The sequence below is a fragment of the Rhinolophus hipposideros genome, assembly GCF_964194185.1.
Source record: "Rhinolophus hipposideros genome assembly, chromosome: 18".
Classification (NCBI taxonomy): domain Eukaryota; kingdom Metazoa; phylum Chordata; class Mammalia; order Chiroptera; family Rhinolophidae; genus Rhinolophus; species Rhinolophus hipposideros.
In genome coordinates, this window is record NC_138064.1 from 47,540,475 (window position 1) to 47,559,756 (window position 19,282).

The window sequence follows — 19,282 nt, forward strand, 5'->3', positions numbered from 1 at the left end:
GGGGGATCTGATCCCAGAGCGTCTGAGCTTCTTGTACAAGGACAGGCTGTCTGTTCTGTACTGTACAGACTTCAGAGGACAATTAGGCATTTTCACAAAACTACAAAAGCATGGCAAATCGCTTTTAGGCTAGGTCTACAGATGTATGTTGAGAGGGTAATTCTGGTCCTTGACCCTCCCCACAAAAAAATCACTAAAATCTTCCCATCTGATGAAGGATGCCATAGCACCCCAGAGAACAGTGCTTCTCCACACGGGGCCTGTGTTACAAACAGCACCTTGTTGTCCCAGGGATCATTCCACAACTTTTTTTCCCCTTAAACACACCTAGTAACTACTGCAGTGATCCCTGTTGTGTCTGCCCTATCCCCACTCCCCAATCTCTGGGGTAACAGCATCTCAGTTTTCCTTTGGAGAGGTATCCCTCCTACCTCAATATCAATCTCAGTGTAATGGCCGTACCCCACGTAGGCCAATGAGACTTATGGTCTCCCAGAGGTCAGAATTCAGTGACACAAGGAAAGGGAAGACGTTGAATAGGATTCATCCCAACTGTGGGGCCAGAGAAGCCTGGAGATCAGATAAAAACCCAAAAAACTTTCAAAAGCCAGAAAATCATGGTTCCTACCACCACGATTCCTTTTGCCATTGATCACTCTCTCCCCCATGATACACTATCCTATCATCATTTCTAAGTCTAATGTTTGGGTTTTCCTTCCATTCTGCAAGGTAACCCACCTCCTGCTGATTAATTCCTGCAGCCCACACTAGCCAGAGCCAGTTTCTGTGGCTGGCAACCATAGCACCCTGGTATGCCTGCCACTCTCCAAACTGTACAGCTCTGTGGTAGCTAATAACACTGGTAAATCTTCATGTCAGGTCAATTTTCCAACATACGTAAAAAATAAAGGTTTAGAGGCGATTATCATATTGGCAAAATAAAAGCTTAAGAAATTCCTTTATTTAGTAATAATCCAATAACCATGCTTAAGTTTTGATTGTAAATGTTTCTTTCACTGACAAAGGTATCTAAGAAAAAACATTCTTTTTTATTCACTGTAAACATTTATGTTTTTAATTAATCAAAGTAATGGACTTTTTTATGGCTATTTTTACAGGACGGCACCCACGCAGGTGTGTCGTTCAAGATTTCCTATTCTTCATGTTTGCAGGGCTTCCACGTTTTTCATTATGTTGCAAAAATACTTGGGAACGCCTGGTATGAACAAGGACAAACTTGTTGACAGCAAACAACATTCAGCAATGCAGGTCAGATCAATGAGCCCGATATTAATTATAATTGTGAAAAGCTCTGTCTCCAGAGCTTTGGCTTTCACGTCAGTGAATACACACAGGTGTCCCTCGGGTACTCATTAGCGGAACCAATTCTGCATTTTCATTTACTGGAGTTTTCTATACGTTTAAAATATTTCACAATTTATTTGGAGTTGAAGTGACTACCTCGCAGTTTCAGGTAAAAAGTCCGACATAAACCATCTGTGTTTGAGAGAAATACTACGAAAGGTTTAATACCTGCATGGGGTCAGATCACCAGGCAAGCAGTCCCATGGCTTCCTGCCCCACCCCTGAGGCTCTCAGGTTTGCCCACTGGAGCTACAACTTGGCCCAGCTCACTGGCACATGCTAACAGGAGAGGCAATCTGATTTGTCCCACCTGAGGGGAAAACACACCTACAGGTGGGCCTTCTGTACATGTTGTTGTAATATCTTTATAAAGGTAACTGTCTTTTTGTTAAAGTCTAGTAAGGCAAATTTTCTCTCTCCCAGTGAAAGCATGGACTTCGCTTCAGGCCCTCTGAGAACTCTGTGGGTCCCGATAGGAAGCTATCGCCCTGGATTTTTCCTCCACCCTCAGATTTAGCTTCTACTAGGGGTCGGTGGCTCTCAGCTCAGCTATAATGATGACAAATCAGGAAACCACTCATTTATTAATGTAGTAAGTATGAGACAAGGGCAGACCCTGAGGGCCTGCTACCCCTTCTGTGTTACCTGCGCCTGGTGGCCACAAAGCCCAGGGCTGACACCCGCCCCAGGTGAATTACTGGGGAACAAGGGCGGGAGAGGCTGCTCAGTAGTTGCGCTTTTCTTCTCATTCAAATGAGCTCAACAGATAGTGATTTTTAAAGACCTGACTCATGTATGAAAAATAACCCTACAAAGGCAAGTACAAAACATTATGTCATTGGTGTCCATATCCCTATGGGAGCCGACCTCTGGCTAGTGAGCAAGTCTGACACCACAGAAAGATCTGGGTTTTCACCCAGAACTTTCATTGTGTACCACATCACTCAATTTCACAGGCTGGTAACATTTAAGGAATATATTAAAGAAAGAAACATATCACAAATAGATGAACATCAGTGAAAATGTTTTAAAAACTCTCTCTGCCTAATTTTGTAATTCTCTTCTTGTAGTCTTAAGTTCTCTATTATTATATTATTATATATAATATTATTATATTATTATATTATTATACTTAAGTTCTCTATTAGTGATTCAGAGAATAAATTTCCTATTTATTTCAAAATCTTAATAAAAGTTACATTCATCAAAATGTTAAAAATAAGTCGGGGAAAAAACTTGCAAATCACTTTGCTATATTTTCACTTGTCATCATACTTTGAAGGTACATTAATTCTTTCATGTCAACATTATCCTAATGATATCTTTGCTTTGTGCTTTTGCTGGAAGATAACGTCTAGTCGAGGAATATTTAGGACTGTAAAATTCTCACCTTGTTAGGTGTGGCTATCATCTCTATGGTTTGATCTTGCAATCTTTATTTTAAATACCAAAATAAGCTATTACATTTCCTTGTTTTCTCTTTCTTAACATGTCTCTTACTATTTCTTATCATCCCTTTCCTGAAATAACTGTCATTTCTAAAAATAAATGCATACTAGTTAAAAATACAGATTCTGGAGCAAGATGGACTGAGCACTCCTGCATAATAGCTTTGTGATCTTGGGCAAAACATTTAAAAGGTATGATCAAACAATATGGTGAATGTTTAATTTTTTTGAAAAAAGCATAACAGTAAAAGACACACTGTCATTAATCCGCCTCAAAATACTCCCCCTCGCTTCAAACACACTTATCCCGTCATTCTTGCCACTTTCCGAAGCAGTTCTGGAAGTCCTCTTTCGTGAGTGTCTTTAGTTGCACTGTCGTGGCTGCTTCGATGTCCTGAATCATTTTGACTTTGGGGAAGAGCCAGAAGTCACATGGTGCCAGATCCAGTGAATAAGGTGGATGAGGACAGACCACAATGTTTTATTTTTCTTTATTATTTTTAATTAAAGTTTATTGGAGTGACAATTGTTATGGGTGGTGAACACACAATGTGATATATAGATGATGTATTACAGAATTGTACACGTTTTATTTGACAGAAATTGCCATACCAGAAGCGATGCGTGACACAGAGTGTTGTCATGTTAGAGGATGATTTATGGCGCATTTTAAAACACACCTTCTCTCAACCGTAGCTCACACCTGACTGACTGCACTGAACAAGCTGAAACTTGTCACACACTGTGACTAAGGTTCCACGCACCGCTTCCCATATTGCGGGTCCTTGTCTTTCCATTGGATGGCACTCGGCAGCAGCATTCACCATATTTTGTGATCACAACGGAAAGGCTCAGTGTCACACATCGCTTCTGGTACAGCAATTTCTGTCAAATAAAAACATTACAGTGTGTCCTCATCCAACTTATTCACTGGATCTGACACCTTGTGACTTCTGGCTCTTCTCCAAAGTCAAAATGACCATGAAAGGTAAATGTTTTGAATCGATTCAGGGCATGGAGGCAGCCGTGACAGCGCAACTAAAAGCACTCATGAAAGAGGACTTCCAGAATTGCTTCAGAAAGTGGCAAGAACGATGGGGTGTGTTCGAAGCAAAGGGGTAGTATTTTGAGGGGGATTGATGGCAATGTGTCTTTTACTGTAATAAATTTTTTTATTTAAACATTCACTGTATTTTGCAATCACACCTTGTACATCTCTGTGACTCAGTTTCTACATCTATACGAGAAAGATAACAGTCACCTATCTCAAGAAGCTGTTGTGAGAATTACATGAATTAATGTATGCATAGCATTTAAATCAGTGCCTGGCACATACTAACTGCTATTTAGGGTTTGCTATTGTTAATGTTGTTATTAATTTATTTTTAAGGCTTTGAGCTGCCTTTTTAAAACTTTAGAGTATCAGTGCTTGGAATGGGATTGTGAACCTACTTTTTCTAAAAGAGCCTAAAACAAATTAATTTCCTTATATTGCTCCATCACAAACACTGGACATAAAACATCTTTTGCAGGATGAGAACGCAGGAAGTGTTTACAGAGAAAAGGAAATTTAAAAAGAACTGGAACTCTGATCATAGGATATTTCAACATTCATAACAAAAGTGGCCTCAACGAAAAGATTACATGTTCCTGAAGGTAAGACTGAGAGGCCTGTTTCCTCTGTTGATATGTAGCAAGCCCCAGAAATGACAATGTTGGATGTGGTCCTAGAGGCTGAGCCAGACATAACAACGAGGTTAAGGTTGGGGCAGAGTTCACGTTCACAACCATGTCACACATCTGAGTATTTTAAATGTCAACCGGATTTACATATGGTGATACTGCATTTTAGAGAGATAGGACGGTCAGGAAACAAAGTTCAGTGAAGGAAACTAACTTGCACAAATTGTCAGTTATAAGAAATTCCAGAAAGTGGAGGTCAAGCACAGGTTACCTTCTCAAAGCATCACTAGAAAAGTTAGCACAAAAATGCACTATTTTGCCACCTGCAGAAGTTGCGCACATTGAGGGATATTTTGAAAATTATCAAAAGTATCTTAGGAAACATCCTAGTTTCATCAAAGTGACCAAAAGCAATTCTATGGGAGGAAGAGGGCAATTCAGAGCTTGATACAAGAACTGGGACTTACCTCAAAGAGAATCTAAACTGGGTCACCCGTGTGCTTATAAGAAATCATTAGGATTACAACAGGAACCTGACTAATTTTTCTTATGATGCGAGAAGTTCAGAAGAGGTCATCCAGGGCTGGTACAGCTGCTCAAAGGTATAAATGATGACCCAGCTCCTTCTAAACTCCTAGCCCACCATCCTTAGTATGTGAGCACCCATCTTCGAAGTCATCAGATGGTCGTACCACACCCTGGCTAGAAGAAACCGGGGAGGGCAGGGTAAAAAGCAAGTTTCTGCTGAGCCTTTTTTAAACGTCATCTTTATCAATTTTATCAATAATCTTTCTAAAGACCCTACCCAGTAGACTTCCACTTCATCTCACTAAGTTACATGGCAAAGGAGCCTTGGAGGTGAATATTCTCAACTGGACACATAGTGGTTCTTGACAAAATCAGTTAGTTAAGAAAGGCGGTTTTAGTAATAACTGGATAGACACCAAGCGATCTATGCCACATAACAAGACGCTATGCGGTCTAGAAAAAGAACAATCTTCCTCCAATACTCTCTAGGAAAGAAGATGCCAACCAGCCCAGCTGACACGAGTTGGAGAGAGAAGTTTTTCTAGATGCTGGACTGTGTCTCTGAGATCATCTATCTCCGTGCTCCCGAACAACCTACACCCCACCCCCACATAAGCTTTGCTGCAGTGGACAGACAGGATGCACTGGCCAGCCAATGCTTTTATCCCGACAAGTGTATTTTTTATTGTCAGTAAAGTAGCCTTCCACTTCACCACCTAACCACTTACAGATTTAACTTTTCTCACTCAGTCCCTGAGGGCCTGGTGGATTCTGGGTCCTCTCTCAAAATCAGTCTCTCTTAGCTCTAACTGGAATGAAATAGCTTTGTATTTTAAAATTATTTTACATGAGGTTGTAGAAATATATATTATGGGTTTTGACAAAATATTAAACTGAGATTGCTATTTACTTATCTTGACATCTTTCCTAGACTACCACCTTAACACACAAAATTTGGTTGCTTTTATGATCACTAACTTCAGAAAAATACTCAAGTTAGGAAGAAGAAGGTTTGACTTAGGAATTGGCTGGTTAATAACAGTTTTGGTGGGACTAGAACTATACGAATTCTTTCTATACAAGGCAAGTCATATATTTATTTTAGCTGGAAAGCACTTTCTGATCATAAATATTTGGTGATGAGTCTTTGTTTTTCTTTTTAATTTGGGGACCCTCCTCAATAATTTGGAATTTCCCTTGAAATGTGCCACATATTAAGAAGGCACAAAGTAAACAGGCATGAGTGAGTAGCTCCTATCTGTACAATGCTTCAAACATCCTTATCTAATGCTGGGTGATTGTACCAGATGATAATAAGTTCCTAATAAGCATCTACCATGTACCAGGAGCTTTATACGCATTACCTTATTTAATAAATTACAACCCTGAAATATAGCCATTACTATTCCTACATGAGAAATGAGAAAAACAAGGCTTGGAGAAGACAGGTAACTTGCTGAAGGCACTCAACTAAAAGTGGCAGAGAACAGATCCACACAGTCTCTGTGCTGCCAGAGCCTGAACTCTTTCCACTATATCACTGTTCCTCCCTGGATTTCTCTTTTTTGTGTAATAGGTCTGAGCTCTCAGCCGAGGAGTCTTTGAATTTTTGAGCTGGAATAGACTTTCAAGTTCACATGGCACAAAACAATGAAACAGATCTCGTTCAAGAAAGATTGCAGGACTTAGCCCAGAGCCACACACTTCCCTTCCTGACTCCCAATCAAGTGTTTGCCTTAGTCCAAGGGCCCCACCCCCTTTTTGACTTCTACTGAGTGCCAGCTACCTAAAAAGGCAGCATCACTATTTAATAGCTAAGCACCTGCAACTGTGAGCCCTGGCAATGAGACTGGCAATGAGGTGACTGGCGTGAGGATAGTGATGGTCCTTCACCAATTTACTGGCAGATGGAAGCGTCTCTATATATTCAAACATTCAAGACATCTCCAATTGAGCTGCCTTTTAGGCTCAAGCTAATTCAATGTGCAGTTTTCTAATTCCTACAGCTCTCCCACATGGCGCATGTGTGTTGCTGTGCACAGACTCCAGAATCTGTAGTTGGACCACACAACTGACAGTGGGGAAAGTGGCTAACTCAGAATTAAACAGCTACAGGCTGGACGGTTCTTCTGAGAGATTTTACAGTGAGGGGGAAGGACCCATTATTAGGAATAATTAACCCATACGTTTTGAAAAGAGCAAGTGCATGTCACAGAAAGATAATATTAAATTTTTAACAGAGCAACATTTCTATTACTGCAAATATGCAATGAGTACAATAATTGATATAAATGTACTGACATTTTTCAGAGGAGAGAAACGGAGTAGAGATGGTGATAGGAAATCTGAAAGGAAGAAACAAAAAGAACTAGAAAGAGCAAAGAAACAGAGCTGTGAAGCAGAAAGTGGAAGGACAAGAAGAAAAGCGAGGACCTGTGACGTGGTGGAGGGAAGCAAAAACAGGAAGACGATGAAAAAATTGAGGCGGAGGAAGAGAGAGACCAAGGGAGAAAGCAGGTGAGGTACAGAAGGAAAGAGAGAAGGGCAGAGAGAGATGATTCTGAGGTGAGTGTAGCAGTTTTTGGTAAACTACTACCACTCCTTCTCCAAGTCACTTCGCATGAGGGCACCATGTACATGAATAAGTGCTATACTAAACACTCGTGAGCACTCTTATAGTTTCAATGAATCCTCTAATCAATACAATTTAATTTACTTTGCTTTCAAAATAAAGTTTTATATTCCTAAGGAAAGCTAATTCAGCATTTAAAGATAACCTGGGTTTTCAACGTTGACTCTGGAATCTCAGAGTTCCTATAGCGATCTCTTTGTGGCATTCTAAAAATTACCTTAGCTTTGTGTTTTGAGTGATTAGAGTAGCCTTAAACCACAAACCAAAATTTGTACGTGCGTACTGACCCTTCTGTACAACCAAAATTTAGTTGCTATAATTGGTTCCTACAGGGGATCAAAAAAAGAAGGAAAAAATATATAGCTTTAGAGAATCACACATTTCAGAAATAATTGGTTAACCCATAAGCACAGCATTCCACCCTTCAAAAGCTCTGCCTTCAGTAAGATGGGTATGGCACGTGACCACAGTGAAAATTACTCTCTGAGCTACACAACTAACACCAAACTGAGATCACTTCAGGAGAAATTTCCTGAGAGCCAAGAGTAATTTAAAAATAAACAAATAAAACAAAAAACACCATTCCTGTGTTTGGCCAGTCATTATGGAATCTTCATATTTGAAAATTGAATTCCAATTTCTGGAAATGTGTTTTTAATACTTCTTTGCTTAAGGTTGATGAGATTGAAATTACACACTTCAGTTTTATTATAAATGACGCTAAAATCAGTGGGGTGGGGGGATGGATTAATCACCCAAATGTTTCTTAAACCCAAGATATTTAGGTAAATGCATTTCGCTTTTTATACGTGTGTTATGTCATTACTAAGACAAACTGTAAACCACCTCTCGGCTCATAGTGAACCTGCTGATTCCAAACGCATACATTCTGCCTTCCTTCTTTTCCTGACAGAGTGCACAGCCAACCATTTGTTCTATTTCTGTATGCATAAAGTACTTTAAATTAAAAGAGAACTTTGTATTTTTGTGTGAGAATATAGACAAGTTTTTTTTTAAATGCCAATGTTCAGAAAGTACCAGTCACTCAACTTGTTTTTCAAAAGTAAAGGCTATTTTGAAATAAAGGGGTCATTGCATCAGCAATTATTTGTGAAGATTAAAGACATAATAAGTGTCAAATCAGGATCTGAAACAATCAGAAGAACAATTAGAGCTTAATATGCAACATATCCTAAATAATTGATAATGTAAGGTTCTCAGATTCTATAAAGTTGACCAGTTCCAGAGAGGAAAAAAATAATCAAAAATAGATTTTAGATATTTTCTTTTGAATGGAACTAATTTATGAATATAATTGGAAGTCAATAGTATGGACTTGAAAATCTTGTTAAAATATCTATCATTTACCTTTTAAATATGAAAAGAAAAATGTATGTGAATAAGATAGTTCTGTAAAAAATATTACAAATGATACAATTTCCTCATTTCCAATTTACTTTTAAGATTTTTAATGAAAATAAAAATAAGTTCAAAGATTCATAAAAACTGGAGGGAAATATTCTAATTAAATAATTTCTAGTAATGTAGTGCTGTGAATGAAGTAAGACTATCTGCCTAAATGAGATGTTTTCAATTATAACTCCAAAGACCTGATTTTTTTTCGTTTTCTTTTTTTTTTTAGTTCATGGTTGGAAACTCACACAGGGAATATAAATTAAAGCAACAATTATACAAAGCAATTTGAACTACCTCAGTAAAATTTTTGAAATAAATGTGGAAAGTGAGATGAAATATATGACAAGTAGAGCAAAATGCTTTAAAATGTTCAATTTTCAGTCATATACAAGAAGGACACAGCTGCACTTCACTTATAAATTGCATCTGACAAATGATTCTGAGAGTTTAAATATGCTGATGCCAGAATCTGAGACATATAAAGGATAAACAACCACACACCTAATCAACAACACAGTTACCTTAGCAATAGCAGATTAATTCAAATAATAAAATCACTCCTTTGAACAGAATTTAATCTGGAGTAGATTACCAAAAATTATGTCTGACATGTATACCATTCCTGTATTTGGAAGGTCATTATATTGCATTGCCTTTGAATAGTGATTTTAAGATAACAACCAGTTGATTCCAGAACACAACTATGTATAATAGTAATACTGGCAATTGTTACAACACAGTGCCCTAAATACTGCATCCTGATTATAACCTTTGTAAGGTAAATGTTCAATGTTAGCAATAGGAACTGATTTTTCCCACCCACCCCACAATAAAAAATGGAACAGAAATGTAGCGTGAGAGAACTACCAATTGTGAGATGGGATTTACAGAATGCAAAAAATATATATAAAAATCCTCTTTTAAAAGCATCATGCAGTATCACCAATTCATTTCTGCCGAAGGCAGAATTGTTTTCTCTCAATCATTTCAGAGCATATTTTGCACTGTAACAGAACCTTTCCCCATCTTATGACACCATAATAACAGAGATTCTTGTCACCTAAAATTTATATAATGTTATTAACAAATGTTACCTCAATTAAATTGTTTCGTTTTTTTTAAAATTCAGATAAATTGCCTCAACAAAGCTCAAGCACTTTAGGAAGACTCATATACCTATGCTTGGCTTTCACAGATAATGTTTTTTCTAATGTCTGGCCTCTCCTTCTAATGGCCACTGAATAAAGCCAATCTTGTGAATAGATGGGTCCTTCATGACATGATTTCAGCTGTATCTAAAGTCTTTCTATCCCCAACTATATTATCTTCCTGCTCAGTGATGTCAAAATTCTTTTAAACAAAAAGGGGAAAACATCTTCCACAGTTGTAATTAAGACTGTGGGAGAATTGAATGTTGACAAATATGGGCACATTCACTATAAATTGAATAGGGAAGGGGGTTGCAAACAAAAAAGTGGTAGGTACGTACATGAGAGGTAGGGATGAAAAGGAGGGATTATCATGGGAAAGGATAGGTAGACATCAACTCAACCTTTGCTTGGACACAGTATGGTCCTGGTCCCTAGAAGGAGCAGGGAATCTCCAGGCATTGCTAGGAAAGAGAAATGGCTACTTGACTGGACCATCTAGATTTCCATTTCCTATTTTCCCTTCATTTGCAACTTTCTACCAAAAAAAAAAAAATTCCATGTTTGGGCCTGGAAACCATGTTGCAGAAATTGACCATATTTTGGGATTTGTGCAAGAAAAAGGAAATTCCAGCAAAAAGTTCTAACCCTGAGATCTTTCTTCCTAATTCAACGGGATGTAGATGAGACCTTCTGCTGAGCTTTTACGCTGTGGAGTACTCATGCAAAGACACCATAGTTCACTGTAACTAACAATGCCATCTCAAGAAAGTCAGTCACAGACAACAGAGTTTAAGAGATATAAGAAGGTGACAACAGTGATACCAAGTGACACCCCTTAATTAAGAGATAAGAACTAGTAGAAGTAATCATGCACTGTTTACAGAGTTGCCAAAACTGCAAATAGGTGGATATACTACTTAACACTGGAAATGTGACAATTCTGTTAGGCACACAGGCTTCAAATTCTTTAGTATTATATTTTTGGTTTTGTTTTTTTCCAAAAGATTTTCAACAGAAATCTTTAAATAAATATGACACATACAGAGAACCATCATTTTGAGCCACCAGACTGACATTTGCCTCTCCATTTCACATTCCGAGCTCTGTCACACAGCATGAGTCTCAGAGGGTAGCTGACAGTCTCATTTACAGTAATGTTCTGTGTTAGGTGCGGTTGTACATACCACCTCTCTCTCAATGCATTCTTTTAGGTAAAAAAGTGACAACCATCAGCTGTACCCAAATACCACTCCTTCAACTGAGGAGTTCAATGTAAATCATAGCTAAGACTTGTTTTTCTCTGACATACTACTATGTTTTAAAGATTCAGAAGCTTAGAAATAAAGTCTCAGCTAATATTTTACAGGTCTCTTAGCTTTAAAAAATTTTGGCTGAATGACCTTCTATTTTGTTCCCGTATAAAATGAGTCAATCACAAACGTATATTAGGGTTAAGTTTTCCTATCAGCAGATCAGTTCTTAAAAGATACTGCATAAATAATTTTTAACATGAATTTTCAAAAGTCTAGGAACAAGAGATACATGTAAGCATTGTTTCATTTTTAAACATTTCTTTTCCGTGTAGAACATTTTACAGGGAAAAACTGTCCCTTACTAAAGGCCTATAGCTACAGCCAGTGTCAAAATATAAATATTGATAAAACAGGGTAACAGAAATTTTAAATCTGACAGTAACTATTCTCAAACCTTATAACCTAGAAGGTTATAATCTATAAACACTATGATCTTCTTAAACTTACGTAATAAAATTTCTCTACCTTTTCCCGGAGTGGAAAAGAGGTAGAATCGAGATTTCCCCCACCCAATGTCCAACTGGAAGTATTACACTCTATTCTTCCTCTGCATCATCCAGTCCTTTTCAGACTTACGGATGTGATTACGGTCAGTCTTAGGTTGACTTACATTTGCTAACTTTATAGCAAAACCAAATACTATGTCATATTTTGGTATTTTTAAGTTCTCTATGCTGGCACCTTACAAAGGATGTGGAAAACAGAATAAGAAATAAGGCTTTGTTTGTATTGTCACATGGTCTCCCATCACAACTGACAATCATACCTTTTAACCCAGCCTTGGCTCACTTATTGTTACTCTCACTTAGAGCTCCTAACAGGCAAGCACTTTTGCTAAGGGTGAAACCAAGTGATGGGCTCAATCAATCAGTCTTTGGGTTAGGTCTGGGTTGCCATCACATCAGCTGGTCTTTCCACTTAAAAGATTCTCATGACTCCAGAAAAACACCAGATTTTTCTTGAGAAGAGAATGAAGTTAACCCTTTCATTAAAGAATGGACTAGTTACAAAAAATTAATTTTCCAAAGTCTAAAATTCCACCAAATTAGACTCCTACTTTACAGACAAGGCTGCCACCATGCCACAAGAAAGTTGTAAAAGCACTATTTTAAATATCTAGAAAACATTTATTTTTAGACTACACATTTTAAAGCACATATGAAGGGGTTTTTTTAAATTGAAAACAGATTCTTGTCATTTTTATATGTTTATCTGAAATGCCAGCTGCTCCGTGGATTATCTCCTGCTATGTCAATAATTGTTACTTACGAGAAATGGAAACTATAGTATGAGATTACTAGACAATAGTTTCCATTTGATTAGGTCTTAGTATTTTTGCCTTGAAATTCCTATTAAATAGCGCCTGTCACGGCTTAAAAGCTCCATGGAAGTGAAATATTCAGAAGTTCCTTCCAGCGGAAATACAGAAAATAGACAATACCTTTTTATTTTCCCACATATTCAATTTACTAGCTTAAAATACTAAAAGTACAGGCACCACATAAAATTAAGACTTCTTGGAGCTAAATTTTACTTCTTCAATAATACTATTTAATTTTGATGGTCTCCATAATGATCCTTTTTTTAAAAGGTACCTTTAAACCACAAGCAAATAAAAGACAGTCATAATAAACATCACAGAGATCATTCTAAACACAAGCAACACGTTAAAAGTAAGAGAGGGATCAGAAAAAGACATCAATTACTGACATTTTAAACCCTTGAAAAAGAACAGAGAGCTGGAAGCAGCCGCTACCTTTCAGGACGGCTGTTGGACACTGAATAAAATGAGAGGGACCCCTGGCTGCTGAGCAGCGGGAACTTTGCAGCGGGCTGGCGACCGCGCGGGGCGGCCGAGGACCGGGGCTGCTCGATCTGTCACCAGCCCATCTGCAAAGCCCGGTGCCAGCCCCGACCCCACCCGGGGACCCTGCAGAGGGAGCCCGGTGCAGGATAAAGTTCTGGAACCAAGTACCAGGGTTAAGGAAACAAGATGCGCGGATTCATTCAACGTGTCAGCTGCGCGAACGAGGAGTGAAGAAGGGGAAAGACACCGACCCCCGAGAATTCTCTCTTGACGAGGCTATGCGCTAGGGGAGTGTGTGGTGAATAACACCCAACTCGCGACTCGATTCTCACTAACTTTGTTCTCTGAACATCCAGACAGCGCAATGTTTAGGGAAGGGTCGTCTTGGTTCTTGCTGAAATGGCCTCTTGGAAGTAGGAAAGGAGAAAGCGCTGCGCTCGCGGGCGCACCGGGCCGGGCGGCGAGCGCGGAGATGCCGTGGTACCTACCATGGTATTCTTGTCCCGGTACGTAGTAGGTGGGGTTGCCCGCAATGTGCAGGGAAATGAGCACCTCGCCCTGCTCCCCATCCCCTTCCAGCTCCCCGTGGTGGGTGCACAGGAAAAAGAAGGGCGAGAAGCGGGGGTAATAGCCCACCGCCCCGCGCGCCCTCAGCGTCGCCCCCAGCAACAGCGCCAGGAGGAAACTCCGCGCGGCCCAGCAGTTGCGCTCCATGCCGCCGCCGCGCCCCCCGAGCGCCGCTCGCTCATTCAGTTTTGGAGACGCCGGGACCGAGGAGCCACGCGGAGGGAAGGCGAGGAGGCGGCGGACAGGAGCAGAGCGGGCTCGGGAGCGGAGTCCCGCGGGGAAGTTCGGCGGGAGCCCGCGGCTCCCAAAGTTTCTTGGGGCCGCGGGAGCGCGGGGCCAGGGCTGCGGATGCCGAGAGCTCGGCGTTCGGCGCTGCGTGCACCGCCTCCGCGCGCCTCCGCCGCCGCTGCCGCCGCCTCTGCGCGACGCCCCTCGGTCAGGCCTGGGAAAGCGCCCGCCCCGCTCCACACCTTCTTAAAGCCCCGGGCGCCGCGTCCCCCCACCCCCGCCCCGCCACAGCCACACGTGTCCCAGCCGCTCCCCCGCCCCCGCCCCCGCCCGGCGCGCGCCCGCCCGTCCCCGCCCTCCCGGGCTCGCTCGCCCACACCTCGCGCGGCGTGGCGCGCACACCTCGCGGGGCCCCAGCGCCGGAGCCGAGGTCGCCCCGGGAAGGGCCGCTGAGGGGCGCGAGCTGGAGTTGGGGGTCTGGGGTCGCTGTCGGGGGCACGGGGTGCGCGACTCGGCAGTGGGGGGCGTAAACGCCTCGGAGAGACAGCGCCTCCCGCCCGGCTGCCTGGAGGAGCAGGACAGGAGACCGTCCCCGTCAGCCCTCGGATTTCCGTCTGTTTCCAGAGAGGAGGCGCGGGGGAAGGAGAGAGCCGGTGGGCTCGGGAGCGGGCGCCGGCTTCTTTGTGTGCGCCGCCTGCGCCCCGCGCCCCTCGGGGCTCGCCTGCCTCCGGTCCGGGGCGGCCCGCGCCCGTTCTGGGGGATCGCCCGCGGCCCCGAGCCGCGAGGGGGCCCTGCGCTCCTTCCCGTCCAGGCCTTGCGTCCCTCCCGCTGCCCCTTCACCGGCTCCCCGCTGCAGCGACAGAGCCTCATCTGTAGCGGGATTTAAAATGAGATTAAGCGAAAGTGGAGTTGGCAGCCTCGAAGGGTGCCTGGAAATGGTGATTTGTGCTGCTCGGGTGTGGGGAATTGTGCGGCAGGAAGGGCTGGCGGGGCTGAGCTCCGGCAGGCGCTCTTTGCTGGACTGTTCTGTTATTCATTGCTGTTGGGTTTTTCAGGCGAGAACGTTCTCATTTTTGAGTCAGTGTTTATTTCCTTTAAATGTCAGCTACGACCAATGTCCCTGAAATGGGGGAAGGGGAAAATGTTCTGGGTAGATGCTGGCGGCGCTGATTGAATCCGGTGGTAATGAGCTGCTGCACACGAGACTGCGGGGAAGTGAAATAAAAAGCACGTTTTAACGGAGGACGGCTGGCAGGAGCCCTGGGGCATCGCGAAATGGGGATCAGGGTTGCCAGGTTTTAATGCCTCTCCCCACCCACCCTTGGCTTGCCACCAAACCCAGATAAACCTGCACGTACAGAAATGAGCAGATTATAAAATTGGAAGGGATGGTGTCTTTGCCTGTATTTGGGGGCAGTAGGGGTGGGGGGGAGTGAAAGGCAGTTTCCAAGGGGAGAGACTTCTGTAGTCACTTAGTTGCAAAAGGAAGAGATTGGTGTTTTTCTTCTTACTCAGGCTGACAGTTCAGGCAGTAGAATCGGCCCACTTCTGGCTGCTTTCTGGTTCTTCAAAATCCTAGAGAGCTCAACTGAAATATACAGAGGGTGCCAAAAAATACACATTTTAAGAAAGGAAAAAAACTGTTAAAATTGTAATACTCAATATATACTCTCCATATACAATATATGATAACAAAAGATGAATACAAGTCATGTTTGACTTGTGTAATTACAAAGTGGTTACCATCAGCATCCAGACACTTCTGATTACCACCAACTACTGCTTGAGCAGCACTGACCAGTGTCCACTTGTATACATTTTTTGGCACCCCCGTATATATCCATATATATATAATCAAAAAAATGTATACACGTGACTTGTCTTCATCTTTTGTTATGGGTATATATTATTACAATGTTAATAGTTTTTTCCTCTCAAAATGTATATACATTTTTTGGCATCGTGTGTGTCTGTGTGTGTGTGTGTGTGTGTGTGTGTGTGTATTTGATGTAATAATCGTTACCACTGCAGCTCAGTGATGGGTGCAGGCCAAATGGGCTGTATAAAAGTTACCTCATTTAATCCTCAAACCACCCAGAGAGGCAAAAATTACTCCCATTTCACAAGGAAGGAAACAAATCATAAATGTTAATTTGCGCAATGTAGGTGACAAAGGCTGGATGCAAGGCAACCTGGTCGCTGGCTCCAAAGGCTCTCACTGGGAACTGCCTTGCCATCTACAACCCGAGTTAGGAGGAAAGCTACCCCCTGTTCAGGGCAGGCAATGTTGTCCTAAACAGAATTACAAAAAAGTCACCTACACCTGGCAAGACTATTACCATGTCTTCCTGTCCAGTTATGTGAATATGACATAAGACAAAATGAATCACCTCTAGAAAGAATCCAAAACTATTGAATGTTTTTAGCCAACAGTTTAAATATGTTTACTATGTGCTAAGCACTGTCCTAAGTCCTTTACATATATTAATTCCCTTAATCTTCATAACAAACCTGTAGGAAAAGTACTACTGATATCCTTGTTTTACATATAATGCAACGGAAGCACAGAGAGGTCAAATAATTTGTCCAAGGTCATACAGCTGGTAAGTGGGAGAGCCATGACTTGAACTTGTGTCTGATTCTAGAGTCTCAGCTCTTAACCCTGGAAAATACCTCTAAGGAATGCATGTTGATATTGTTAGAAGGATGGGAAGAGAACTAACTGTTCTTTATCGAATGTCAGATTACTTCACTTAATTCTTATATTAGCCTGTGAAGTAGGTGTAATTATCCTCATTTTATAAGAAGAGAAAGTTGAGATTCATAGAAGTTAAGTAATTTGTCAAGGGCTCTCAGAAGAGAAGCCTGGGATCAAATCTGGCCACACTTGATCCCAGATCACTGCTTTAAATAAATCATTTAGTAAAACCCTGATATTGGGTCCAGGACATAGCTGGCACTTAATTCCAAGAACACAAATCCCAGGAGGTCCCCCTCTTTCCACTTTATAAGGAGTACTCTTTTTGTGCCTCTCTCACCACGGTTTTCTTAACATCAATTTATGTGACTCAGTTTATTTTCCAATCTTCCCCCTTTTTTGTGCTTTCCTTACTTTATACAACATTACTTTGCTACGTACATTCAGGCAACTTTTACATTCTTAACTACTTAGGCTGGGATCACTGACTACAGCCCCGTGGTTGTTCATTAACAGGCAGAGACTCTGTTTAAATAATGCCCTGAGTGTTGTTGAGCTGCTTAAAAAGAGGGTAGATGCTGGTAAACACCACTTATCAGTCCTTTAGACTGGACTGTGCCTTTACAGTAATAGAGGCCCAACTGCACACATCTCCGAGATTTTCTTGGTTGAATCCAGTTCGACTATTTATTATTAATGTTTTTAATAATCTTAAAAATAAATCAGGAAAACGCAGAATATGGGTATAGAATCACCTTGAACGTTAAGAATAGCATCTTCCTTCTAGAGCAATATAATTTAAGTCACACACTAAGGTGGCAAACCAGGTTACAATTCAAAACTTCCAGTTTCCCAGCGCATGTGCTAAACCTTAGATTTTAATTCTATTTAATGAACGAGAACAAACATCTTCAGGGATATTTGTCTGGTCCACAAAGCTTACAAATCCTCAAACTAAGTGGAAAAAATAGAAAAGTGCTTTTCAAGCTAAATTGGTTTACATCCAAAAAATCTGCAAAAAATAAAAAAGGTACTGTCAGAGGTGAAACATGAGTTAATCTGGGAAAGGAAGTTTAAAATGGGGTAAGATTCCTTTATAATTAAAAGAGCTTTGAAGTGGCAATTAGTCCACCCAAAAAAATTACACTTAAGCATTCTTAAACTAGAAATCCTTTCTTGAGGATAAGTAGAAATTATTTCCCAGTATTGAATTTGAATAATCATAACACAATAGGGATTAAATTATATATATATATATGTATGTGTATATACATACATACATATATATAATCAGAATTTTATATGTCAGATCCATAATTTTCAAATCATTGGGAGGTGATGAATCTAAATGAAATATAAAAACAGACATTGAATTACATTTCAAAGTCGCAAGAGCTCACTCATTGTCTGCCTTTCATTGATTTTTGAGCCAAACATTTTGATATATTAACACAGGGAAAGTGAATTGCTACTCTTATTTATTATGTAAAAGTCAAGCAGAAAGTATATAAAATCAAAAGATACATAAACATAAATATGGAGAGAGTGAACAAACTGAAATCAGTCAACTCTTTAGGCTCCAAAATGGTAATAAAAGGGGAAATAAGAGAAAACTCTTCCTTACATAGCAGTTAGTAAATCTATAAAATGTATTATCCATAAGAGGTGGTACAATCTGAAGAAATAGAGGCTCTTAAGTAAAAAAAAAAGTTTAGCTAATTCTTTAGGAAATGAAACTTCACTGGGAAAGGTGGGATATTTGAAGATTGGTTTTGATGTGCACGTCCGGCCAGAACATGGAACATGTTAATGCACCCCAAAATGAAAGATAAGCCATCTCACTAAAATGAGATAAGCCATGGGTCAATAAAAGTCATATCATAACATTTCTGAAAAGGAACCAATTGCTTAGCAGTAAAGATCCCTTTTTTCAAGCGTCTCTGCTCCCAGGGATTTACACATGCTCTTTCCTCTCTCTGGGGTGTACCTCCCATTTCTGGTATCCTAACTGCACCCTCAGTCTTCCCCTCCCCCACCTCACTCCTCTCTTAAGTGCTGTCAACTCATCCTCCAAGTCTCCATTCACATGTTTGTTTGCCTCTGAAAGACCTTTCCTGGCCAGCACCCCCCTTCCTAAATCAGGTTCTCTATTGCTGCAATCTCCATTATGATAGACCCTAACCTACATGTGTGTCTTCAAATCGAAATGAAATAAAATTTAGAATCAAGTTTCTTAGTCACACTAGGCACGTTTCAAGTATTCAATAGCCACATGGGGGTAGTAATCAATGTATTGCACAGAGAACTTATAGACTGTGTTGGCTGATTTTATGTGTCAACTTGACTGGCCTAAGGGATGCCGAGATAACTTAGAAAACATGATTTCTGAGTGTATCTGTTAGGCTGTTTATGCAAGAGATGAGCATTTCAGTTGGTGAACTGAGTA

The 19,282-nt window shown here is 40.8% G+C and overlaps 1 protein-coding gene across 3 annotated transcripts in view; it reads right to left on the bottom strand.

The window, feature by feature from the left end:
- Window positions 1-14,352, bottom strand: part of RELN (reelin) — a 518,204-nt gene extending 503,852 nt beyond the window's left edge. For all 3 annotated transcript variants that reach the window (XM_081080324.1, XM_081080323.1, XM_081080322.1), the window contains exon 1: window positions 13,832-14,352. In XM_081080324.1, the coding sequence (XP_080936450.1) occupies window positions 13,832-14,057 (226 nt within the window). In that variant the 5' untranslated portion in view covers window positions 14,058-14,352. The remainder of the gene's footprint in view (window positions 1-13,831) is intronic.
- Between the last annotated feature and the right edge of the window lie 4,930 nt (window positions 14,353-19,282).